Here is a 27,670-nt window from a genome sequence, read left to right as displayed (position 1 = left end):
CATATAAAGCTCATGGGGTGATTTGAGTTTGAAAAAAGCGCTAACGTTTTCTTTAGCTAGTATAGTCACTTAACTTTTAAAACTATATCAACTACACCAATGTAACTTGTTGACTTGATATAGTAAGTTATTAGATTATCTAACCTTTTTTTTAAGTTTGCTTCTAGTTTTAATTTTAATTATGAAACTAAAGTGGAATTAGTTGTGCCTTTGGTGTTGTGTTTTTTTTTTCCTTATTCCAAGTTGTACCAAATGGTAGAACATAATATAATACTAATCAAAACATATTACATTAATTTGACCTGAAATGTTATAAAAGTAAAAATTTCAAATCTATTTTTGTAAAAAAAAATGAAAAAATTCACCTTTAATCCATCAATAAGGCGACCGGGTATGCTTCCAATGTATGTCCTTCTATGGCCTCTAATGTTTGCTTCATCTTTTACACCACCAAGAGATATTCTTATGAACCTCCTCCCAATAGCAGTAGCAATTGATGATGCCAATGATGTTTTCCCAACACCTGGGGGGCCTCCAAAGCATAATATCTGGCTTTTTGCATTCGGTTTCAGCTGCAATTCAAGAAATTCATCACAACATGGCAATGGAATGGAATGAACAACTCCATTCCTACCATGATTCCGTCATTCCAAATTAAATGTTTTTCTAACCTCGCGAACTACCGGATATTCAATAATCATTTGTTTGACTTTGACTAAGCCATAGTGGTCACCATCAAGCCTTTCTTTTGCAGCTTTTAGGTCCAACTCAACTTCTTCAATGGCTATATGCCATCGCAAATTCAGCAAGAAGTTCAAGCTAAACACGTGAGCTGTTATAACCTGGTTGTTGAGGTTGCATTTATTTTCAATCTCCTGATATAACATTTTATATAAATATTAAAATAAAAAAATCATCTTTATTTGTCAATATTTTAAAGAAACAACAACAATACTTAATATCCCATAATTAGGTAAGACACAATCATAATCGGAAAATGTCATTGAGTAAATATGATTTTTTCCATTTTTGTCCTAATTTGAGGTTTTTGTCATGTTTTTGCTTCCTATTCCAAGTAACATGACTAGATTTTTGGGACCAAAATTGCAAAAATCAGCTATACCTTAATCCCCTTTGTGCATGTTTCAAAATATTTAGACGCATTCCACCATCTTGCATCTTTCTTTCAAGGGTAGCTACGTCATCATCTTCATCATCATTATCTCCAAGCTCTTCTTTAATAGCCCTCATCTGGTTTACAATCAAAAAAAAGTTTATATTAAAAAAAACATAAAAATAAAATCCAAAAACATACCTGCTGGTGTAAAAGATATTCCTTCTATGTTTTTGACAGGTGTCCTTCAACCTTTTGTGTAATCTTTTCTGTCACACTAATAGACTGATACATGTAATAATTTCATCAATTTCTATTATAAATCACAAAGTTTCTAAATATAAAATTATAAGCTTTTTTTTACCTGTAAATGTCTATCAACTAATTTTGTGGCTTTTGAAAGCCTTACTTTTACATCAACTGAATCTAACATAGCCAACTGTTCTTCAAAGCTAATCTCAAAGCTTGCAACAAATATATCTGCGAGTTTGTGCACGGGGACAATTTTCAAGAAGAACTTTAGTTCTCCCACCAGTTTTTTGTTTCTAAAAATGAAATTTTGAAAAATTTTTTTTGTTACAATATTACTTTTAATATAATAAGAATGAGAATAGTCACTATTTATACCTGTTCAAGAACAAGAATAAGCTCCATGGCAATTTGTATAAACTGTGTAGACAATACTATGAAGTTTGTGTCTTGTTCTACTTGCTTCATTTCTAATTAAGATTAGAAAATGTAGCAACTCAGCATCTTGAAAGACCCTAAATGATATAAACTTTGAAATTTAACATATCTATACTCCATTTCATGTTTATTCAATAGTTGAATAACTCAATTACTAATGATGAAAACTTCAACTCATTGGCATAATGCTTCTTCAATCTTCATCCATGAATGGATAAACGATGTTGTTGTATAAACAAAGATTGCTTCTTTCTTTTTTTTTGACCGAATGAACTGTTTGAATATGAAAAAATGACCACTCTACCCTTTTGTATTGACAAAGTTGTTTTGTTTTTGGATTGAATGAACTGTTTGACTTAGGAGATTCTTCCATTTTCTCAAGTGTGGCATCAATTTCTCAAAACTTTTCACTTTATTCAAATACCATGAAATCCATAAAGTAAACATGGTGAATGTGAATCTACATATAAATTGAAAAGGAATAATGTGGTTTTGATGGTATACCAGCCCCTGTCATATCAATAGGAGAAATTCTTCCAGTAGTGTAAGTTCCTCTTGTGTTAAGCTCCTCAACACTAAATCTGCTCAATCTTTCAAGAACAACTATGTAAGTAACCCTACCACTTGGTTTCTCAACTCCTCTTGATAGATGTAATGCACGAGCAACAACACCCCTAACATCCAACATAAAGTCATAAATACAAATAATTTTATCATAAATTGCTTATAAAAATAACTATATTGACAAAATATACCTTATATGGCAGTTGGTTCTTGTTGACTTTTCCCATCAAGTTTATGAGAATCTGATAAACCTTGTTGATTCTTAGAGCTTCTATCACCCAAATTAGCCCCTATACTCAACATGATCAATGTTAAATAGGGTCAATGTTACTTTCTCTCTCTCTCTCTCTCTCTCTCTCTCTATATATATATATATATATATATATATATATATATATATATATATATCGTCGTTAACATTTCTTTCCTTCAGCATCGTTTTACCATCCGTATTTTCTTTCCTCAATTATCGTTTATTACTTCACCCCAGTGAATATTACTTTTATTCGCTGTTAGAAAAATCTAAGATAATCAATACTTTTGCTTTCTTATCATAACTATTGCATCGATCTTGAATCTACATCTTCAATTGTTAATTGTGAATCCCCTAATCGCAATCTTTATATAGTAAAACAACATATTTTTGTAAGGTTTAGTACCTAAGCTTAGGTGAGGCTGTAATGTATATTCACTTTTCCTATATATATATATATATATATATATATATTGCAGATGTATCTTGATGACATGTATATTGATGACATGGGAATCCGATATAGTTGTTATAATGATCATTTATTAAAGAATGACTATGGTTCTCAAATGATTGAAGAATAGGATAGTGACCCTAAGAAAATTATCCGACGTTACATTATGTTCCATTGTAAAATCCCGCCAACAATATATACCATTCAAACCATCAAATAAACAATTAACATCTACATCTTACTCGATCAATTTCAGCATAAACCAAAACAGGAACTAACATAACTTTTTCTAACATCTTTATTCTTTAATGCCTCACGTAACCACTACATCACTGCTCTTCGAAAATGAAACTTATAGGGTAGATATTCAAGTCAAAGCAAGCACTAACAAACTGAAAAAGGTAATAGGAGGGAAAATGTTATAATGGACTTCCATTGTCAGAAGAGAGAAAACCGGATTATTATATTAGACATACCTGTACAGTTTCAACAAAGCAATCTCTATTCTCATCTCGCAATCAAAAAAACTATAGTTGTGTTTCAGGTGAATATTTTAATGGATCCAAAAGAGTAATTCACTGAACAATTTGTGATAAATAAGTCTTAAAAAAACTCTAGATAGGAGGGAGGTATGTGTAACTATGAATACATGTGACATAGCTACCAATACCATGTGTCATGTTCATTAACTATAACTCGTTTCTTAGGTCAAGTCTCGCAACTAAGACTCCCTTCCTCTCTGTAGAAGCACCCACCTGACAGTTGCTACAACAAAAATCAACAATCAATATACAAATTAAGATAAAAATCTACTACCTGTGACAATAAGAAAAAATGGTTTCTTTTCATAATAGAACAATCAATATACATACATGTAACCCCATTCGTTGTCATAGTAAGAGACAAGCTAGACAAAATGTCAACACCAAAATTCAAGGTTTGTAGTACACGAGCTTCTACGAACTGATGCAAGTCAGAAATTGAGTCCTTAAATTGAAAATTAAAGCCCGATTAAAAATCGAAATCAATACTTTTAATCTGCAAACAACAAACAACAACAAACCTACATAAATCATCGAACAAAAAAGGCAGGTATTCAGGAACGACAACAACTCCTTGGGTTGCTCGAAAACCATGGTGGTGGTATACGCCTCACTTGCTGTTGAGAAGAAGCTCCATTTGATCAACGCCCTCCGCAGTTGACAACACCATCATCGATGTTGTTGACAAATGGCTATTCAGCTGTGATGAGGTCAATGACGATATGTTGTCGATCATAAAATGATTTCTTCTCTGACCCTCTCCAACATACAGAAAAAGACGAAAAAAGAAACACCAGAAATTTGAAAATAAAAAATCATAAAAAGTGAATTCAGATTTAAGGTGAAAGCCTAAATAAAAACACGGAAGTGATTTTCAATGAGACGAGGCTCAGAAAAAGGGGATGAAAGACAGTATGGCTGCAAACACCGGTTGCATAGTCTAATCAGATATGCCTTCCGAGTTGCCTTGACAAAATATAACCTTCAAGTTCACCCATGGTCGACGGTGCAAATTGTTTTCATAAACAAATATCATCATTGCCTCTATGTTTGTAAAGAGCAATCAAAATATGACATTTTCAAGACAAAAGTGCCGACATGAGATTGTATAAGACAAATTATAACACATACCTAAAGAAGAAACAGAGACGGCGAAGAGCAGAGGAAGAGAGACGCAGAGGCGAAATAGAAACACAAAGAAGCGAAGAGGAAGGAAGAGTAAAGAAGAAAGGGAAAAAATTAAATAAAATAGAAACGAACCGTATTGGAGGAGAATGGCGGCAACTGGGTGTAAGGAAGAGAAGATAAGGATGACAAATTATACGGCTGTCTGTGCGAAAAAAATGAAAAGTAGAAGTTTCAGTGGCAAAATAAGAAAGACAAAAACTTTCGTTCGAAAATAAGAAAGAGGGAAAAGGTAACTGTAGCTAACATTTTGAGAATTAATAGTAGATATAATGGTCCCGATCTGTTCCCACAAATTTGCCCTATTTTTTTTTAAATTTTTACAACTTCATTTTTGTATTTCAAAAGTGTTTTTTACAACTTGGTTTTAACTATGGCTTTACAATTTTTATTCTTTATAATTTTCGTACATATTTTTTACTTTGGTTTTAAATGGTGCTATTATGTTGTTCCAATTTATTATTTCAAATAATAATAAACAAATATCATCATTGCCTCTATGTTTGTAAAGAGCAATCAAAATATGACATTTTCAAGACAAAAGTGCCGACATGAGATTGTATAAGACAAATTATAACACATACCTAAAGAAGAAACAGAGACGGCGAAGAGCAGAGGAAGAGAGACGCAGAGGCGAAATAGAAACACAAAGAAGCGAAGAGGAAGGAAGAGTAAAGAAGAAAGGGAAAAAATTAAATAAAATAGAAACGAACCGTATTGGAGGAGAATGGCGGCAACTGGGTGTAAGGAAGAGAAGATAAGGATGACAAATTATACGGCTGTCTGTGCGAAAAAAATGAAAAGTAGAAGTTTCAGTGGCAAAATAAGAAAGACAAAAACTTTCGTTCGAAAATAAGAAAGAGGGAAAAGGTAACTGTAGCTAACATTTTGAGAATTAATAGTAGATATAATGGTCCCGATCTGTTCCCACAAATTTGCCCTATTTTTTTTTAAATTTTTACAACTTCATTTTTGTATTTCAAAAGTGTTTTTTACAACTTGGTTTTAACTATGGCTTTACAATTTTTATTCTTTATAATTTTCGTACATATTTTTTACTTTGGTTTTAAATGGTGCTATTATGTTGTTCCAATTTATTATTTCAAATAATAAAACTTACTCTCTCTCCATCAGTCATCCTATCAAGTTGCATGGATGAAGGCAACCCAAAAGGATAATGCTACTATCAAATCAAGTACATACCAATTAGAGTTATGGGCTTAGACACCAAATCCAAAAGAAGCGAGCCTCCACCAATCCTTCGCTCCGGACCTCAGAAGGTTCAGAGCGCACCTGACCTTCTGGTCAGTAGGGTATGAACAAGTGAAGAAGCATCCCTCCACATCAGATACCCACCTCATAGCTATGATCAGGTCTTGGACTCCATCAAAAGTCGGGAGCTTCATATTATCGAAGTCCCGATACTAAAAGACCTGCCATGTCCCAACACATGCAGCTGCCACGATTGTGGAGGCTGCATTTTAAGGATTTTGGGTTTAATATGGGAAGATTTTAAGGACTAGGAGAGTTATTAGGAACTTAGGGCTTCTCACCACCTTTTCATGGATATAAGGTTCGTTGGAAATGGACCTCGGATGAGGAAGTTATGGCACTTTGAAGTTATTGACAACTTTGGTCTCTTATGGAGACAAGTGACAAGGTAGTCCCATTCATGCAAGGAATGCATGCGCGTGTTTGGCTGGGTACGTCCAGCGTATAAGGTTATCTGTTCGCGGGTGATTTGTGAGTACACATTGGAAATGGAAAAACTGTCCAGTAGCATGGAAAGGCCAGTATGCAAGTGATTTGTGAGGCTGCATTTTAAGGATTTTGGGTTTAATAATCCGTGGTCGCCATCTAGACTCTAGTAGATGAATACATCTCCAAATTTCCGGACAAGGTTATAGTATCTTTCATCCTACATCACCGTTTCATCATCACCTATCCATTACCTAATTATCATCACCTTCCTATCATCATCTATCTCTCATCATTTTATTTCATCACACACCAACTATTTCATCTACCCATGTTTTATCCAAACATATTTGTACATATAAAATAAATATATATTTAAATCATTTAAAACATGTATAAAATCATTCATCCATCATAGACAGCAAGTATTCAGATAATATGCACATGTAGCACGTAGTTTATATAAAATACTTCATATCTATTTGTAAGATGAAAGGGACCATGCACTCACTTGAAAAGGTGGTGAATCCGAACTCAAACAATGTTTCGCTTCTTAAAAACAATTTCCTTCGACGAAACCTAGTATTATTACCACTAGAGTTTAGTCTATTATTCGTCGAGACTAATTAATAGTCTAACTATTATTACTATTATATAAGCGTTAAACAATACTTATATAACTCATAATAATAGCCCAAGTACTTATTATAAGTTTCTAATAACGTTACTCTAATTAAATACACGATATATTAAAAATAGCGTAGGCGTAGCTCACTTACAGCGGGTTTTATAGAAATTCAGGCTTTGCTTGGAGCAGCGTTCCCGAGCCGAAAATCTCTTCTTCTCGGAGTCATCGAGCACTCCGGGGCTTTTGCCTCGTGCTATGGAGGTTCCCTAGACTTTTCGGGGGGGTTTCGGGGCTAGAGATAGGTTCTAGAGAGAGAGTAAAGAGAAGAAAGAATGAGAAATGTGTGAAGAAAATGAGGGTGGGAGAGGTTCTATTTATAGGGTAAAAATGGCTAAACTTGGTGCCACATGTCACCATCTAGTGGCAAGACTTGGGGAGAAAGCAATGACCAAGATTGTGCCACATCACCCATTTTCGCACATCACACTTCCGACTTCTAAAATCCGTAACTTTCACATACGAGCTCCGTTTTTGACGTTATTTATATCTACACGTAGGTAAAAATAAGATCTACAGTTTTCATTTTGACTCGTCGTCATCTAATTCTCGACCGATCTTAAATTTAACAGTACGAGGAGATTATACTGTTAAATGTCCGCGTAAAATTCATAACTTCTACATACGGATTTTGTTTTCATCTGTCATTTTACCGTTGAGTTCCTATTAATGAGAACTTCAATTCTTATTTAGGTCGCGTAGGCCAAAAACCGCTCAAACTAAAATTCAAGTTTCGGGTCGTGCACTGCTATGCCAAATCTTAGAAAATTCATAACTTCCTCATACGAAGTCAGATTTGGGCGTTCTTTTTTTGTATGTTCTCGGTTTAATGTATACTACAACTTTTATTTAGATCACTAAGGCTAAGAAGTCTTTTATCAAAAATTCACTATTTACGTCTCCCGGTGTCGTGCCGATTTTGTCGTAAAACTTCGACGGACCATAACTTCTGCGTTATAACTCAGATTTCGGCGTTCTTTATATGTACGAAACCCTTGAGACATATTCTACAACTCGGTTAAAATTATTTATTCTAAATAATCTTTTGTATTATCTATAAATTGACTAGTCCATATCTACGGACATTACACTGCTGCTTCCCAAGATATATGGATTTGACATTCATTTTTTGGAGTTGCGGGTTCCAACAACGACGTCAATGTGCTTGATCAGTCACTAATATTCGATGATCTGTTGTCAAGAAATGCACCAGATGCTCCTTTCACAGTGAATGGAAACGAATACAAGTTTGGGTATTACTTTACGGATGAAATATATCTTGCATATTCCACATTTTTCAAGGCGTTTCGTAACAATGTGGAACATGCTTTTGGAGTTCTTAAGGTGAAGTGACATATAATTGAACATGGAACACGGTCATTAAACTTAAAAACTTTACGATATATTATGTATGCATGTATCATAATGCATAACATGATCATAGAAGATCTATGATGAAATATTGCACACCATATACCAACGGAGCCCGAACACATTAAATTATGTATTTTTTGTCTTGTAATGTTTTATTATTATTATTATTATTATTATTATTTGGATGTTATGTCTAATTTAAATGCTATTTTTTTATAGTTTTTAAATATTAGTTTTTATTTAAATATTATGTTTTATAAAAATATATTTGTTTTAATTTTCTTTTTAAAAAAAAATCAAAAAAATTATGACATGGAAAATAATAGATGTTATAATATATAGTGTAGATAACATGGTGAACATTTGTTTATTTGGTGTTATAATATCATTGATGATATAATATGTGAGGTAACCACTTGGGTTGTGGTGATTTGGTAAGACATATGGAAGATATGGTGGATAACCTATTGATCCATGTTTAAATCCTGAGCCCTTGTAGCCATGGAGATTCGCCTGCAGTAACTCCAGGGCATGAGACAAAACTTTATGTTTGTAGCGGAGGATTAATCGGTGCGCGAAAACTGACCCGGAAACCCTCATTAGGGAAGTTCCCTTTCAAAAAAAAAAAAAACATGTGAGATAACACCATATAATATGATGTTATAACTAATTATCCATATCTAATGCTATTAAACTACAAACTACAAACTAATCCACCACACTACTTAACTTTTAAAAAATATTACATTTTCTAAACGCATCATCCCTAAGTTTAAAAAAAAAAATCGTCACATTTTGAAACACATGATCCCTTTGGTCGCTGAATCTTACTCTCAAAAAGAGGAAAATGACATGGCCAATGTCGAAAACACTAATTTTAAAAGGTTAATTTGTAGTTAACTTATTTAGCAAGGACTGGAAGTGCAACTTGCCAAAAGTTCGCTAGTAAAAGCTAAGTTATTGGGAAAGATTCTGAAGACCCGGAATTGACGAAGACGACGAATCAATTTATAGTCGATATCCCACTCTTTAGTTTATCCAATGATTTTCTCTTCCTTCCTCACCAATTCTTCTCTCTCTATATTAGTTGATATCTTATGTAACTGATCGATCAGGTTAAAGACTCTGCACTATTTTTTTGTGGCTTGCATACGGAGGAAGACGAATCGTGCATTGTTCTTTTTGTTCACTTGAAATGGCGTCGACGACTACGGCCGCGAGGGAACATGTTAACGAGATCAGGAGGACGAAGTTTTCTATCGGCGGAGATCCGAATCCGCTAACGGAGGATCTTCATCAGGCGGTTAAGAATCTGTCTGCCGAGCTTTACGCGAAGGACGTGCATTTTCTAATGGAACTTATTCAGGTATTTATTTGTATATCATCTATTATGTAGTGTTTTGTTTAATTTCTTTGCTCTGTTGTTGTCTTAAAAAAGTTCATGGTGTTTTCGCAACACATTTTAGGTTTCTGGTCCATTTTCTTTCAGTAACTTTTCACAGTGGTTCATCGGCCGTTGCTTTTTGGATTTTGAACTTGATCACTGTCCACTGATCTGGTTTACTTCAATAGTCTTCGAATTATTTTTGTTGTTTTATATTTTAATTTCTAAAAGTGATTTGTAGATCTGAAAAATAAACAATAAGCATGTTAACTTGTTTAAATATATGGTTCTGTAAATTTGACCATGATGCATTACCGACGATGACTATATTTTCACTAATCTGTTATTTGGTTGAATGCTATTTCACAGAATGCCGAGGATAACGAGTATCCGGAAGGGGTTGATCCTTCCTTGGAATTCGTGATTACATCAAAAGACATAACAAACACCGGAGCTCCGGCGACATTGTTAGTTTTCAACAATGAAAAAGGGTTTTCCGATAAGAACATCGAGTCGATCTGTAGCGTTGGAAGATCTACTAAGAAAGGTCTCCGGAAGCGTGGCTATATTGGCGAAAAAGGTACTTGTGATTTTTTATTTATTTATTTATTTACACTCATAATTTTGTCACGTGCATGTTTTAAATCTCATTCAAATGAATGGTGCACACGCCCATCACGTTGAGTCGTTACGCTAGTATATAGTTTGTAATCTATTTTTTTATTTGTGTTGTCAATTAAAAGGTATCAGCTATCTATTAAACAATGACTCTTGATATTAAATTAATCTAAAGTTTTGGACAGAAGGAAAAAAATTTGAAAATCAATCAAATGCATGTCATGCTGAAGCTCGTGTGCTTTTATATGATTGTGGATAAAGTAACTATTTTTCGTAAAATCTATGGAGAAAAGATATTGGTGTTCGTAACCTTAGGGAGGAGGTCAAAACATAAAGTTTAAACATTGACAGTGTGTTTTTAACCACTTCTCTAACCTAAACTTTTTTCACCATGATTTACAGTGGTCTTAGAATGAATTTTACTGATGTGGTCCTAGATTGATTTGAACAAAAAATATGGTTGTTTCATGCTGAACAGTATCCCTTGTCCATGTTAAATGATTCAAAATTGAACATTGGTGTTATTTTAAACCATTTCATGAATCTAAACTTGCTTTCATGTGTGTAACCAAGCTTGATGCTTTATCTTGACTGAAACAGATTTTATTGGTGTTATTTTACAACATTCTGTGTTGTATTCTGCATTCTAATGCATTGTTTAATTTCTCACCAGGTATTGGATTCAAAAGTGTGTTCTTGATAACAGCTCAGCCATACATTTTCAGTAATGGTTATCAGATAAGATTCAACGAAAAACCTTGTGAGCATTGTAATGTTGGTTATATTGTTCCTGAATGGGTGGAGGAGTGTCCAACAATTTCTGCCATTCAAAGCGTATATGGTTCGTCTAAAACTCTGCCAACCACAACTCTGGTGTTGCCTCTAAAACCAGAGAAGGTCAAACCAGTCAAAGATCAGCTTTCAAGTGTCCATCCTGAGGTTTTATTATTTTTGGCAAAAATAAGGCGGCTTTCTGTTAGGGAAGACAATGAGGACCCCAGACTCAACACTGTCACCGCAATCTCTATTTCAAGTGAGAAGAACTTTTTCACTTCCAAGAGCCTGGATGCTGTTTCATATACTGTGCATCTCACTGCTGATGTAGAAGACACAGAATGTGGGTACCACATGTGGAAACAAAGGTTTCCTGTGAAACCTGAAAATAAAGTGGATGCTAGAATGGAGGTAGAAGAATGGACAATCACTCTCGCTTTTCCGAATGGAACAAGACTCAAAAGAGGGTCAAGTCTGCCTGGAATCTACTCCTTTCTACCAACAGAGACAGTTACCAACTTTCCTTTCATAATGCAAGCAGACTTCCTCTTGGCATCTTCAAGGGAAAATATCCTCTGGGACAACAAATGGAACCAGGGAATTCTTGATTGCATTCCCCTGGCTTTTCTAAATGCGTTTACCTCACTGGTGAAATCAACAGAAAATGCTCCTGTTTCCAGTCTCCCAAACATGTTTAGGTTCTTACCTGTCTATGAGTCATCTCATCCAAAGCTGAACCTTGTCAGGGATGCCATCAAAGCAAAGCTGATGAACGAGACTATTGTTCCATGTGAGTCATACACTACACAGAAGATGTTCCGTAAACCCAATGAAGTTGGTAGGCTGAAGCCTGAATTTTGGAGCATACTCAAAGAGGCAAGGAGCCAAAGTGTTAACTTTTCCAACATTTCATCTCATGGAGCGTATCTTCTGGCTTCTTCATTTGATACAAGCGAGTACAATGTGATTCTTGACTTTTTGGAAATCAAACCTGTAAGCGATGAATGGTATGCCAAATGCATTGGGAGCTCCGATCTTGTAAAGGGTGTCACAGAAGATGTTTATATACAACTTCTGTTATTCATTGCAGAGAATTGGGGTTATTGTTTTTACAAAACCAACATGAAGAATACACCTTTGATCAAGTATATTGGGAAAGACGGAAAAGACGATGTGTATTCTCTGGCCTCTGGTACAAACAAGTTGCTGGCTGCAGATTCTGATTATATTTCCTGGTTGCTTAATTGCAACGCAGAGTTCCGATGTTCAATCGATAAATTTTTTCTGCCCAAACTCACACAAGAAGCCATAAGATCATGTTCAAGGAAGGCAACACTAGTGAAATGGCTTAGAGAGGAGGCGAAGGTGAAGTTTGTGAGTGTTTGTGAATACGCTGAGATTGTTAGTCACTCACTTGGCTATGATCGCAAGCTTGCTGTTACTTATGCCCATTTCCTTTACAACTCTTTGGTAAAGGAATACTTATGGAAACATGAAGTTCAGAATCTGTGTAGTGGCATGCCGATTGTTGATAACTATGGGCAAGTTACTAAAACAAGAAGTGGAGTGCTTGTACCTGCGAAAGGAAGCAGATGGGTGGAGCTGATTGGTTCAAATCCTTGGAGGCAGCATAATTATGTTGAGCTGGGTGAAGATTATACATGTGGTGCTTGCTTATTTGGTATGGTGACATCTGGTGAAGAGCTTGTTTCGTTTCTTCAAAAATATGTTGGGGCTTCTGATGTTCCTTATCTATCTCCTCCCAATGCTGCTATTCCCACTCTCTCCTCTCCTCTCACTAAAAGAAACACATTCTTGCTTCTGGAATGGCTTAGGAATTTAAGGGCATCGGGGGTTGGTTTACCAGTGAGATTCTTGTCTTCCATTAAAAATGGCAGCTGGTTGAAGATTACTCTGAGTGGGAGTCCTGGGTACCGATCGCCTTCAGAATCATTCATGCTAAAGTCATCAATCGGGAACCTTCTACAGAATGGATCGGTGCTTGTTGACATCCCATTGGTTGATGAGAAATTTTATGGTGAGGAGATAAAGAATTTTAAAGATGAGCTGGAAAGAATTGGTGTCAGGTTTCAAGACTCAGATGCATGTGAGTTTATTGGTGAGCGCCTCATGTCGCTTGCAGCCTCTTCACAGCTTACCAGAGACAATGTTTTTTCAATACTGAAATTCATTCAGTATCTTGGAGAAAATTATATCTCCACTCGGGCGTTGATCCAAAGTATCAGAGAAGAGAGGTGGCTTAGGACATCTCGAGGTGATATGACTCCTACCAATTGTGTTCTGTTCAGCCAGGAATGGAATGCTGCTTCACAGATAAGTGACATTCCATTCCTTGATCGTGATTATTATGGTTCAGAGATACTTAATTACAAGAAAGAGCTGGATTTGCTGGGTGTGAAAGTGAAGTTCAACGATAGTTATCAGCTTGTTTTAGATTACCTGAAGCCCTCATATTCACTGGCCTCTCTGTCATCTGAAACCTTGTCACTGATATTAAATTGTATACAGAATTTGCGTTCCTCGGATAAGCTGGTCGAAGCGTTTAAGAACAATAGATGCTTAAAAACGAACTTGGGTTACAGATGCCCATCTGATTGCTTCTTGATGAATCCAGAATCAGAGTGGGGTTGCCTTCTTGAGGTCTTTGGATCATTTCCGATTCTTGATCAACAGTTTTACGGGAGGTCCATATGTTCAAATGCAAACACACTAAAGAAATTTGGTGTGATGGTGGATTTTGAGGATGCTTGCAAAGAGTTTACCCGAATTTTCAAGCAACAGGCATCAGTATCTTATATCAATAAAGAAAACGCACTTTCTTTTCTGAATTGTTATGGAAAGCTGAAGAAACAGCAAGTGAAATTTCCGACTGATCTGAAGGACTGCATACGCAAAGAGAAGTGGCTACGAACAAGACTTGGTGACTACAGACCACCAAAAGAGTGCATTCTTTTTGGTGCTGAATGGGAACCAGTTTCTACAATCTCCCTGCTTCCCTTCATTGATGACAACTTTTATGGCAATGAGATCCATAACTATCGCGCCGATCTCAAGGGGTTGGGTGTTATCACAGATTTCAAAGATGGAGCCAAGTTTGTGGCTAATGGGCTTTTCTTACCTCAAGATTGCAGTAGTCTTACTCCTGCTAATGTTTATGCCTTGCTTGATTCTGTCAAGAGACTGAAAGAGATAGGAACGGATCTACCTGATAAATTTCTAGACAAAGTTTCCTCAAGGAATTGGTTGAAAACACATTTTGGCTACAGACGACCTGACGAGTGCTTGCTTTTTGATTCTTTCCATGATTCTTTCTTGAAGTGTAACGATGGTCCTTTTATTGATGAAGGATTCTATGGATCTCGCATTGTATCTTACAAAGATGAGCTCAAAGCTTTAGGAGTTACCACCAATGATATTAACAAGGAATGCCAGTTGCTTGCTAGCTACCTCGAATGCCACTCCAACTTTGAAACAATTTCCCGAATCTATTATTTCTTGTCTACATACAAGTGGGAGCCTGTTGATGAAGACAGTAAAAGGATATGGATCCCGAGAGGAGCAGATCACGGAGAGTGGGCCATGCCTCAAGATTGTGTTCTCCACGACAAAAACAATCTGTTTGGAGAGCAGTTGAAAGTTTTGGAGAAATTCGAGTATGACAGCAAAATTCTTGACTTCTTTTCCAATACTTTGAATGTGAAGGTTCATCCCTCGGTTGAAGACTACCTCAAGCTGTGGGGTTCGTGGGAAAGTTCAGAAGGGCGTCAAATAACACACAAAGAATGCTGCGCCTTTTGGGAGTTTGTGGTTCGAAACTGGAACCCAAGAACAGAAGATACTTTCGAGAACAACTTATCCAAACTCCCTGTTTTAGATCCTAATTCGAATGGAAGAATTTTTCTGTATGACAAGCGTGATGTCTTCATAGGCGATGATCTTTTCTTGACAGATCTCTTTACAAAAACCTTCTCTCGTCCCATATTCGTATGGTTTCCTCAGCCAAGTCAGAAAACACTAACCCGGGCCAAGCTTGTTGACATCTACACCAAACTTGGTGTCCGGATCTTGTCCGAATCTGCACAAAAAAACATATCTGATATTGATCATGCTGGATTCGAGCCAGTGAATTTGAAAGAAAAGATCAACAAAGAGGGTTTGTTTAAACTCATTCTTGCATTTCTTGCTGATCCTAATCTGAAAATCGAGCCGGATAAGAGACATGAAGCTGTTAGCCGTGTGCTTGCAATCGAAGCTTTTGAGACACCGGAAAAAATGTCGGTCAGATACAGCTTGACTTTTTCATGTGGAGAAGTTGTGGATGTGGAGCCCAGGAGAATGATCCGTTGGGACAAACAGCTGTCAAAATTATATATGCAGAAGATGGAGAGATCTTCTGGTCATAAGAATATTATTGAATACGCTTCTCATTTTGCTGAAGAAATAGCAGAGGGAGTTCTGTGGGATAATGAAGAGCTTGTTCCAGATCTGTGTGAGCTCGTAAGGCTGGGGTTTCTATTGGAGTTTGATGAGGAAGCAGTGGAGTTCCTCATGAAGATCAAGAATCTGCAGATCTTTTTGGAGGATCAAGACTATCTTACTTCCACCTTCTCATCTTAATTATAAGGTATGCGTCAGTCATATAATTTGTTGCTTCACATGCATTTATTTACCTTATTTCCTCATTTTGCTATTTGTTTGTATTTTCTAACATGTATTTTCATTTTGCTTTCTTATTATTAATTAAAGCATTCATTCATCTATTGTATATAACAAGTTAGATAACTGTTCATCTCTTGGTTGTTGTGGATGCCAACTTAATATGATGTTGCTATTTCTTGGTGTACCCTTTTTCTGTACAGTTTTTTTTTATACAATTTGTGTTTCTGATGCAGGGGAAAGCTTCAGAACTCAGACAATTATGGCGGTGGAGGTTTGTTTAAAGTGGCAGAAAGAAAGTTGATTGATAAAGTTATTGTTTTTTTTTTTGGGTATGATATCATCTAGTGCCACAATCTCCAATATTTCCCTTATTTTCCATTTCTAAGTCGCTTTAAGTGTTTTTAATGTATGTTATGGAACAAATGGTTATCTATGCTTTTAGTCTGACTTCTTTGTAACCAATCAAGTTTTATGTCACCTCTTGAAATGGTATAACACTTTCCCTTCTTTTTTTTTTTTTTTTTCCTATTACTCTTTAAACCCCAGATTTATTCAAAAACATTAAATATAATTGTCGTTTCTTATCCTCTTAAAAGTATATACAACCATATAACTGAATGTACAAGCTCCCTAATTAGGGGTAAGGGAGTTAAAAAACTAAAAGTAAAAGCTTCCACAAAATTAAAGCAACAAATGTTGATGTCATTTATAAAAGGAAAAAATGATTTTGTGGCTGCCTGAGCTTAGCTGTGGAACACGTTTTTATTTTATTTTATTTTTTATTATCAAAAGCTCATTTTTTTTATTTAATATACGCAATCCAATGCGATTGATTACAAAAAAAAAAAAAAAAAAAAAAAAAAAGTAGAATAGGAAGGTATGAGTCATACCGGATAGTGATTCCAACTTACAAGAATATCATATGCATGCATTGATGGTGTAGAAATTGGTGGCCAGAATAAAAATCACTAAAATAGCCAGCAAATAGATTAAATTGAATGAAACAATAGGCTGTAGATAATGATAGTGAAGAAACTAAACAGTTAGAGCTGTTTTTCTAGTTAAAGTTTGGATATATATTGGTTTAGCTTTTAAATGACCAAAAATCCTTTTAAAAAAAATCATAGGCAAAAGATGTTTGGCAAAAGATTTCTGAAAGCTATTTTTGGATTTTGCAAAGAAGGAAAATCAACTTTTTGGAAAAGTCAGAAAAACCTGATTTTTTGTAACTTTTCAAAAAAGATCTTTTGGTCTCTAAAAAGTTAAGTCAAACACCTCCATAATAAGCTCATATCCACTATCCCCTTTAAAAGTATATATATATATATATATATATATATATATATATATATATATATATATATATATATATATATATATATATATATATATATATATATATTCTTATTCCCATCATGAATAAAAGTACTAATGTTGTCATGTACGAAAACTTCAATCCAGGGTGAAAACCTTTTGTAAGGAAGCATAAAATATATTTTCATCTTTGAATCCTGTGTTGCGTGGTGTTGGAGTTGCGGGTTGACAAAATGAAATATGTCAAAAAGCATAAGTTGTTAAAAATAGATATTGTCAGTCAAAAAATTAAATGGGGCTCCTTTGCATGAAAATTGAAATCAGGATATCTTTTGTAAGAATTTTAAAAATCAGGTGCCATGTTGTAACAAGATTTTAAATTAGCATCAGTTGATGCTTTGTATCAAACATGCAGATCCATCAACTTGTTGGAATCCTAAGTCACGTAGGACCTTGGAGACCAAGCAATCGATAATATGGCAAGTTGGTCATATTTCCTAATTGTAATCTTATTCTACAAGTTGGTAGTTTAGGAGTATATATATGTATAGATATCGATATATGGTTTGTACACACAAAACAGAATATAGGTTTTGAGCTATTTTCCTATTAATCAAAGAGATATTTTGATTATCCGTGTCTTTATTCCTTGAATTGGTATCAGAGCTTGAGTCAAGAAGCTGTGAGATCAAATTCCTTACCTGTTGACAACATGATAGATACAGGGGGAGAAGGAGAAGCTCCGGTAAGGGTAAAGGAGGTTGGTACAACCTCAGTCTCCTGTTCGATGCTTACATCCACAAATTACACCGTATGGGCAATGCGTATGAAAGTTGTCCTGCGAATCCACAAAGCCTGGACTGTGATTGATCCAGGAACCGAGGACAATGAAGAGAAAGATTGTCTCGCTGTGGGTCTACTGTACCAAGCCCTCCCAGAAAACCTCATAATGCAAATTGGAGAACAGGATTCGGCCAAGAAGCTGTGGGAAGCGATTAGAACACGAAATATGGGTGCTGATAGAGTTAAAGAAGCCAAATTACAAACCTTAATGTCGGAATTCGATCGATTGAAGATGCTGGAATCAGAGACAATCGACAGCTTTGCCGGAAAGCTGTCCGGAATCGCATCAAAATCAGCGGCGCTGGGAGAATCGATTGAGGAATCGAAGTTAGTCAAGAAATTTCTGAAATCGGTGCCAAGGAACTTCATCCATATTGTCGCTTCCTTGGAACAAATACTTGACCTGAAGACAATCGGGTTCGAGGATATTGTGGGAAGACTTAAGGCATACGAGGAGAGAATTAGGGAAGACGAGACCGGTAGTGAAGGTCAGACGAGGGCCCTGTTCGTCGACCACAGTGGAAACTCGAATCGGAAGAAGATAGCGTCGAAGGGCAAATGGAAAGGGGCTGGAGGATCGGGTGGGTATAACCAGCATGAAGGATCCGGGTCTGGGTCTGCTGGATCACAAAACTCAAATGGGCCAAAATTCAAAAAAACCCCACACGGAATTAACCAAAATAAAACAACACAAGCCCAAGGAGGAAAGCCCAATTCTAATTTTGAAACGAACCGCAAACCTAAAAAGGACCGCTCCAATATTATTTGTTACCGGTGCGATAAACCGGGCCATTTTGCGTCTCAATGCCCGGACCGAATCAAAAAATCACAAGAAAGTAATTTTGTTGAATATGACGACACCGACGAGGCCGTATTTTTACACGAGACCGTGTTTTTGAATGAAGAGAAGGTGATACCGTCTCGATACGACCCACAAGAAAACGATGTGTGGTATTTGGATAATGGGGCGAGCAATCACATGACGGGGAACCGGTCATTTTTCTCCGAGCTTAACGAAAGCATAACCGGGAGGGTTAAATTTGGAGATAATTCGTGTGTAAAAATCAAGGGAAAAGGTGCTATACTTTTCCAAGGCAAGAAAGGTCAACAAAGGCTGATGACGGAGATTTACTACATACCGGATCTCAAGAACAACATTATAAGTCTCGGACAAGCAACTGAAGCCGGGTGTGATATTCGAATGAAAGACAACTATTTAACCATGCACGATGCCGATAATTACCTATTAATGAAAGTACAAAGAACTTCAAACCGCCTTTATAAAATAAATTTACAGATTGGAGTTCCTATTTGCCTTCATTCAAGACTAAGTGAAGATATGTGGCGATGGCATGCAAGACTTGGGCACATCAATTTCGAGTCAATAAAAAAGATGTCCAAGAAGGGTTTAGTCAAAGGGTTACCCAAATTAGATCATGAGAATCAATTATGTGATTCCTGCTTAGTCGGCAAGCAAACAAGAAAGTCCTTCCCAACCATGACGACATACAAAGCAAAACAACCATTGGAGCTTGTTCACAGTGATTTGTGCGGTCCGATCACGCCGACAACCAAGGGTCAAAATAGGTACATTTTTACACTAATTGATGATTTTTCACGATTTATGTGGATTTATCTCATAAAAGAAAAGAGTGAGGCGTTTACACACTTCAAAAAATTCAAAGCTTTGGTGGAAAATGAAATTGAAAAGCCTTCGAAAGTGTTTAGAAGTGATCGAGGAGGTGAATTTACCTCTCTCGAGTTTAATTCTTTTTGTGAGCAAAACGGAGTTAAACGCCATCTCACCGCCCCATACTCTCCACAACAAAACGGAATTGTGGAACGAAGAAACCGAACTCTTATGGACATGACACGAAGTATAATGAAGGCAATGCATGTTCCAAACTACTTATGGGGAGAAGCGGTAAATCACTCAACAAATCTAATCAATCGAGTTTACACAAGAGTCCTTGGTGATACAACTCCATACGAAAAGTTGTATAAAAGAAAACCGAATTTAGAAAATGTTCGTATATTTGGGTGTCTAGCACATGCAAAAGTTGAACCGGTTAATCAAAAGAAGTTGGATGCAAGATCAAGACCACTAGTCCATGTTGGTTTCGAACCGGGTACGAAAGCTTACCGGTTATTTAACCCGGTAATACAAAAAATAATCGTGAGTCGAGATGTTATTTTTGATGAAACCAAAGGGTGGGATTGGATTAAAGAAGCAGGAATCAACAATGAAGAACCGGGTTCATTCATAATACCATGGGACTATCCAAGAGAAGATGTGAACAACAACCAAGGAAACGATGTAAACAATGATCCAATTGAATCGGATCAAGAGATTGGAGACGGAGCGGATGTACAAGATAATGAACCACTAAGTCCGGTAAATAATAATGTTCAACAAGGAGTTGCAAACCAAAGACCTTCGAGAGCAAGAGTACCTCCAAGACGATTTCAAGATTATGAGCTTAATCTTGACAATCTCGAAGAACTCCTTCTAACAACCAATGACGAGCCGGTATCGGTTCAAGAAGCGAAGAAAGAACCAGAATGGGTCAAGGCCATGGATGCGGAAATCAAGTCGATAAACAAAAATAATACTTGGACTCTTGTGAACAAACCTATGGGGGTGAAGCCAATTGGACTCAAGTGGGTGTTCAAATTAAAGAAAAATGCAGATGGCACCATTAATAAATACAAGGCAAGGTTGGTTGCTAAAGGTTACGTGCAACAACCCGGTATTGATTTTCAGGAAGTGTTTGCCCCGGTAGCTCGAATTGAAACCATTCGGTTTCTTATAGCCTTAGCAGCTACTCATGGGTGGGAGCTTCACCACTTAGATGTAAAAACAGCATTCTTACATGGAGAATTAAAAGAAACTGTTTATGTGTCACAACCGGAAGGCTATATAAAGAAGGGCAACGAGCATAAAGTATATCGCCTTACAAAAGCACTATATGGTCTAAAACAAGCACCTCGAGCATGGAACACGAAGCTTGATGGGATTTTGAAGAATATGAAATTTCAAAAATGCATGAAAGAACCATCGGTGTACCGGAAATGTGAAGGATCTAACTTGCTAATTTTAGCAATTTATGTTGATGACTTATTTGTCACACGTACAAACTTGAGCATGATCAAGAGGTTCAAATTAGAGATGTCCAAGAACTTTGAGATGTCGGATCTTGGAAGATTAACTTATTACCTTGGCATTGAAGTTAAGCAAGAAGAATCGGGGATTACTATAAACCAAGAAGCATATGCTAAACGCATTTTAAAAGAAGCCGGTTTATATGATTGCAATCCGACCCACATACCGATGGAACCGGGAAATAAATTGTCAAAGGCCGAAGATGAACCCGAAGTCGACCCAACACAATATCGAAAAGTGGTAGGATGCCTTAGATACCTCTTGCAAACAAGACCCGATATGGCATATGCGGTTGGAGTTGTTAGTCGATATATGCAAAGTCCAAGAGAATCACATGGTGGTGCAATCAAACACATTCTAAGGTACTTACGAGGAACAACGGGATACGGAATTAAGTACGAAAGAATGGGACAAAAGCGGCTTATTGGTTATAGTAATAGTAGTCACAATGTTGACCCGGATGACGGAAGAAGCACAACCGGTCACATTTTCTACTATGGGTCATCACCAATTACATGGTGTTCACAAAAGCAAGATACCGTTGCTGTATCATCTTGTGAGGCTGAGTTCATGGCAGCCACAGCGAGTGCATGTCAAGCAATATGGCTTCAAGATTTTCTTGGGGAAATCATGAACAAAGCACAAGAGAAAGTTATTCTTAGAGTTGATAACAAGTCGGCTATCGAACTAACTAAGAATCCCGTTTTTCATGGAAGGAGTAAGCACATTCACACAAGGTTTCACTTCATTCGTAATTGTGTCGAAAGGGAACAAGTGGAGGTGGAATACATTCCCGGTGAAGAACAAAGGGCGGATATTCTTACAAAACCATTAGCTCGAACCAAGTTCAAGGAGATGCGGAGCTTGATCGGGGTTGAAGAATTATCTAGAAGGAATTAGAGATTCGGGGGTGATTGTTGGAATCCTAAGTCACGTAGGACCTTGGAGACCAAGCAATCGATAATATGGCAAGTTGGTCATATTTCCTAATTGTAATCTTATTCTACAAATTGGTAGTTTAGGAGTATATATATGTATAGATACCGAGATATGGTTTGTACACACAAAACACAATATAGGTTTTGAGCTATTTTCCTATTAATCAAAGAGATATTTTGATTATCCGTGTCTTTATTCCTTGACAACTAATTTGTAAAAATTTATCAAAGCATCTATTTTTACCCATGCACATATAATAGGAAAAAATTACCAAATTTAGCGTGAAGTTAATGTGTGAAACCAAAAAAAATGACTTTTAAACATACAAAAAAGCAAGAAGCACCATCAACATCATATCATACGCACAATGAAATTTATCAACAATGTAGTAAAACATATACTAATATGTCAAAAGCAATGTAAATTTGTCTAATTTCTGTATTAGCCTCTCTTCGTCTTTTAGCAGCATAAATAATGGAACATCAATATCCACAACATGAAGATCTGGTATAAGTGAAGTGGCTTTCTTCAAAAACAAGGTCAACTCTTTCTTTCTTTTAGACGGTATCAACGCTATATAATATAACCGGCTAATGAAGAACAAATAAACAGTTGCAATGTAATAATGTCAATGAAGCAGTCAGTACTTTACAGATTAGGAGTTTGACAATAAAAACCTGCAAACCAAATACTGGCTAATAATATGTTGTAAAAATCCAATAAACTACACAACTATAAGTCAAATCTGAACTTTTCGTGTCACGAATAATAGAGTATAAAACAAAGACTTTGAACTCTGGCGGCATTTATCTTAATCTTTTGATCTCCATTGTTGGTATTGTAGAAGGTGGGTTTAAAGGTGAAAAAAAATTACACATTAAAATGAATTTAATAGAATAATATGAAAAGAAATTGAGTCGAATAACATTGTTTTCTTATACCTCCATGGTACTTGAAAAACCATGATACTGGGTATGAATTTATTTTAACGAACTACTGTAACAACTGTTTTTCATATTTTTAGGAGACTTACATACCATTTGTTGAACTAGGAACCACTTCCCAAAGAAATTTTATGATAGCTAAAAGGCAGGAGTTCTTCATCCATTTTTGAACGTGCCATCATAGTCTTCTTACCTTCGGTCATACTCATTTGCTAAAGCTTTATACATTTTATAAGCCAATCTTTTAATCTGGTCTTCATTATAAAAAAAAAAAAAAAAAAACACAAACAGATTTTAATCATAAAAACAGATCAAAAAAATATTAATTAGAAAACAAATCTACTTGAACCTGATAAAAATGGACGTTAAGTCATTTTGAAGCAAAAATAAAAGAATTTACCCGTTGTGGACCTGACGGTAGTGAAGCTCTACTTGAGGGTTAAGTTTCACTGAATGAAACCATCATTTCTATATGTGAAAACGTAAAAATTAAAATGATGCATATTATAATAGTGTAATGTAAAGCTATTATGAGTGCGGGAAGTCCATAATTGAAAAATTAAACATGAAATATTTTTTAAAAGTGTCTCCTCTTTGCCACTCCATAGAAACAACTATAATAGAGAGCAATCTTGACAAACCATATATAATTCAAGCTTAAATAACAAAACGTTAGATTACCTAGTGTGTGAAGTGATTGGAGAAAATCCTTTTTTAAGGTAAAAGAACAAAATACGAAATAGTTGTGACCTCGTGCGGATGAACAACTTAAATTTTGAGAGAGAGTAAATACCAATTTCAGAAACCAAACATAAACTTGTTGTTTGGTCGCCCCAGAAGCATCCAAAAACATATAATTGAAGGAAAAGAACTTGGGAGAAGTGTATAATGCCGATGATGAGAGAGAGAGAGAGAGATTCTACCTACATTGTTGCTTCAATCTTCATGTATGAATGGATAAATGATGTTGTATAAACAAAGATTTTTTTATTTTTATTTTTATGATCGAATGAACTATTTGAATATGAAAAAATGACCACTCTACCCTTTTGTATAGAGAAAGTTATTTTGTTTTTGGATTGAATGAACTGTTTGAATTAGGAGATTCTTCCATTTTCTCAAGTGTGGCATCAATTTCTCAAAACTTTTCACTTTATTCAAATACCATGAAATCCATAAAGTAAACATGGTGAATGTGAATCTACATAGAAATTGAAAAGGAATAATGTGGTTTTGATGGTATACCAACCTTTGTCATATCAATAGGAGAAATTCTTCCAGTAGTGTAAGTTCCTTTTGTGTTAAGCTCCTCAACACTAAATCTGCTCAATCTTTCAAGAAAACTATGTAAGTAACCCTACCACTTGGTTTCTCAACTCCTCTTGATAGATGTAATGCACAAGCAACAACACCCCTAACATCAAACATAAAGTCATAAATACAAATAATTTTATCATAAATTACTTATAAAAATAGCTATATTGACAAAATATACCTTGTATGGCAGTTGGGTTCTTGTTGACTTTTCCCATCAAATTTGTGAGAATCTGATAAACCTTGTTGATAATTAGAGCTTCTATCACCCAAATCAGCCCCTATACTCAACAGGATCAATGTTAAATAGGGTCAATGTTACTTTATATATATATATATATATATATATATATATATGTATGTATGTATGTATGTATGTATACGGAAAAGTGAATATACCCTTAAGGATAAATAAGCTTAGGTACTCAAACACATCATAATATATCGTTTTGTTTGATATATTCATTATAATGTTCTTAAACTTCAATCCTTAACTTGATTTACTTTCAAAATTTTCGAAATTTCACTATTATCTTTCTCTTATATCACCTCTATTTGTCGAACATCTACTAGACTATATATATTGTAGTTGAAAATGTAATTATGTAAGAGGAAGATTGCACGAATCTAGGGTTTTTCTGGACAAGGGTGGCTGGTAAGGAGGCTAGCCAAGGGGTTAAAGTTCTTTAAATAGGGGCAACACCCTAAACATTAGGGTTTCCTAAACAATGCCGAACTCATCGAGTTTTCTCCTTAACTCGACGATTTTTCTCATCAAACCCCGCGATCAAAACAACTTCTACTTGCCGAGTAGACCCCTTAATCCTCATGATTCTTCGTCTTTGACACGTCGAATTGGCTCCTCCAACTCGTCGAGTTCAACTCCAAATTGGCCAAAATTCAACAATTAACGTTCTAGATTCTGGGTATTACAAAAAGTTAGAAAATATTAGTTTCTTGGTTCTAAGGTTTAAAATAGCTCCTTGTTGGACCCAGCTACACACACACACACACACACACACACATATATATATATATATATATATATATATATATATACTAGTAGGCTACCTGCGCGATGCGGCGGTGCGAGATAGTTCCTTACGGTAGATTGTTTTTATGCGGCCGTTAGTTCCGTTTTCGTATCAGATAGTTCATTTCAGTCTTTTGGCGGATTGCTTTATGTCGGATAGTTCCTTTTGGGGAATAGTTTATAGCTAGGTACATAGATCCATGGGCGAAGTAGTTTCATCAAATATATCAGGCTGTAGTGTGAGTCGATGTTGGAGTTGTGTACACTTTGGAAAACCATTGATGAATCTATTCAAAATGTTTTGGAAATTGTTTGCTTTTTTAACTACTAAATCAAATCCCACTATCAAATACCAATAAATGTGTTCAAATGGTTTTTTTTACTGATTATAAGTCTAGTTTGGTTATATTAACAACCTGATGATAAATAATTAACTGTTTATCTTCGGTTTCCGATCCGACAAATTCAAATGCACAATGATGTTTTTCCGAGTGCGTGGTTTTTTAAAAGCAATTTAAGGTATAGACGATTTCAAAGTTTTTTCTTGTAAATTGTATAAGCCATGCATGTTATTAGTGTGTATAAAGCTTTTCTAAATGACAAAAATTCATAAAAAGCTCTGTATCGAAGATATTCTTTGTTTATTATTTTATGTTAAAACATTAACCTTTTTTGTCATCTAACATCAAAAAAAAAAAAAAAAAAAAAAAAAAAAAAAAAAAAAAACTTTTGAAATGCATCAAAAATTTTATAATATATATATATATATATATATATATATATATATATATATATATATATATATATATATATATATATGCATTTATTTGTAGTTTATACATAAGTAAATTAAATTAGTAAAATTTATACCTAGTAAAAAAAAGAGTTGAAGACGTAGAGAGGTAAAAACAACCGTTCACTTTTTCTTTTTGCTTACTACATATTTCAAAACATTTCATCATCTTTAATATTTTCATATTTGAAAAAACGTTATTTCAACAAATAGATTAAAATATATTACAGAGTGAAAAAATACATACGACTTTGTATTACCTTGATTCTATAAAAATAATATTAAAAAAATGATAGAACCGACTGTCTTTAAAGTTTGAAACAAAAAATTTATTTATATTTTTTGAGCCATTGTTATTAAAACATAATTTCTTAAAAGTAAGAAAATTTATTAGTTATTTGAAATAAATTAACAATCTATAAATTTTGTTCCATTTATTTCAAAGAAAAATTTTAAAGTAAAAAATTTAAATTGAAACTTTTATGAAAAGACATCCAAATTAAAAGAGGAAATAATAAAAATATTAATATTTCAAAAAAGAAGTTTTTTATGTGTTGAAATATTATCATTTCAAAAAAGAAGTTTTTTATGTGTTGATATATTAAATATTAATTTAAAAATATAAAATAATGATTTCAATAAGAGATAGGAAAATTACATATATACAATTTTGTAGGCTTTTCTGGATGCTAATAGGATAGTGATATTTTTATATATAAAATAACATAATAATGATAATTTTTTATGTGTAACCGAAGCAAACTATATTTTTCTTATGAAGTTGGTTTGATACTTTATTCACATTTTGGAAAATACTGTAAGTGCTAGTGACAAACTTTCAAATTTATTCCTTACACATTCCATAAGTAACAGATATTTCAAACATGATTATTGTTATCGTAATTAATCTCAATACTAAACCATTGTAAATCACATTAAGATATATAATATTTAAAAGCATCATCTTTAATATTAAAAGAGATGAGAAACAACCACATAAATATATTTAAAACATCTACAAATTTACAATTTTACTAATTAAATTCAAAACCATTCTAAAAGAACAGAAAAATACATGAGTTGGGACCCATTTTGTTCATGAAGCTACCCAAGGAACAAACAAACAAATGTTAGAAGACAAACTCACACGCACATATATTTACATGTTTTTTACCCAAATCAGGATCTAGATTTGTTGGGTTTTTTCTTTGTTTTTGAAGAGCTGGAATAAGAACCCATCCACACATTTAACATAAGAACAAACACAGATCTGGTTCGTGATAGTTAAATAGCAGAAAAATCATGGTATGTTCTT

At 34.9% G+C, this 27,670-nt stretch overlaps 1 protein-coding gene and 1 pseudogene across 1 annotated transcript; one reads left to right on the top strand and one right to left on the bottom strand.

The window, feature by feature from the left end:
- Positions 1-287: 287 nt before the first annotated feature.
- Positions 288-27,602, bottom strand: LOC145045088 (lon protease homolog 2, peroxisomal-like; annotated as a pseudogene).
- Positions 9,537-16,526, top strand: LOC144997042 (uncharacterized). The gene is made up of 4 exons (XM_078956860.1): positions 9,537-9,922; positions 10,310-10,520; positions 11,232-15,977; positions 16,246-16,526. The coding sequence occupies exons 1-3, from the start codon at positions 9,752-9,754 to the stop codon at positions 15,968-15,970; spliced, it is 5,121 nt and encodes a 1,706-aa protein (XP_078812986.1). The 5' UTR covers positions 9,537-9,751; the 3' UTR covers positions 15,971-15,977; positions 16,246-16,526.
- Positions 27,603-27,670: the final 68 nt, after the last annotated feature.

Source organism: Lactuca saligna, chromosome 5 (assembly GCF_052625555.1).
Source record: "Lactuca saligna cultivar CGN05327 chromosome 5, ASM5262555v1, whole genome shotgun sequence".
Taxonomy (NCBI): Eukaryota; Viridiplantae; Streptophyta; class Magnoliopsida; order Asterales; family Asteraceae; genus Lactuca; species Lactuca saligna.
The sequence above is the reverse complement of the archived record's forward strand: the minus strand, read 5'-3'. Positions and strand labels throughout refer to the sequence as shown.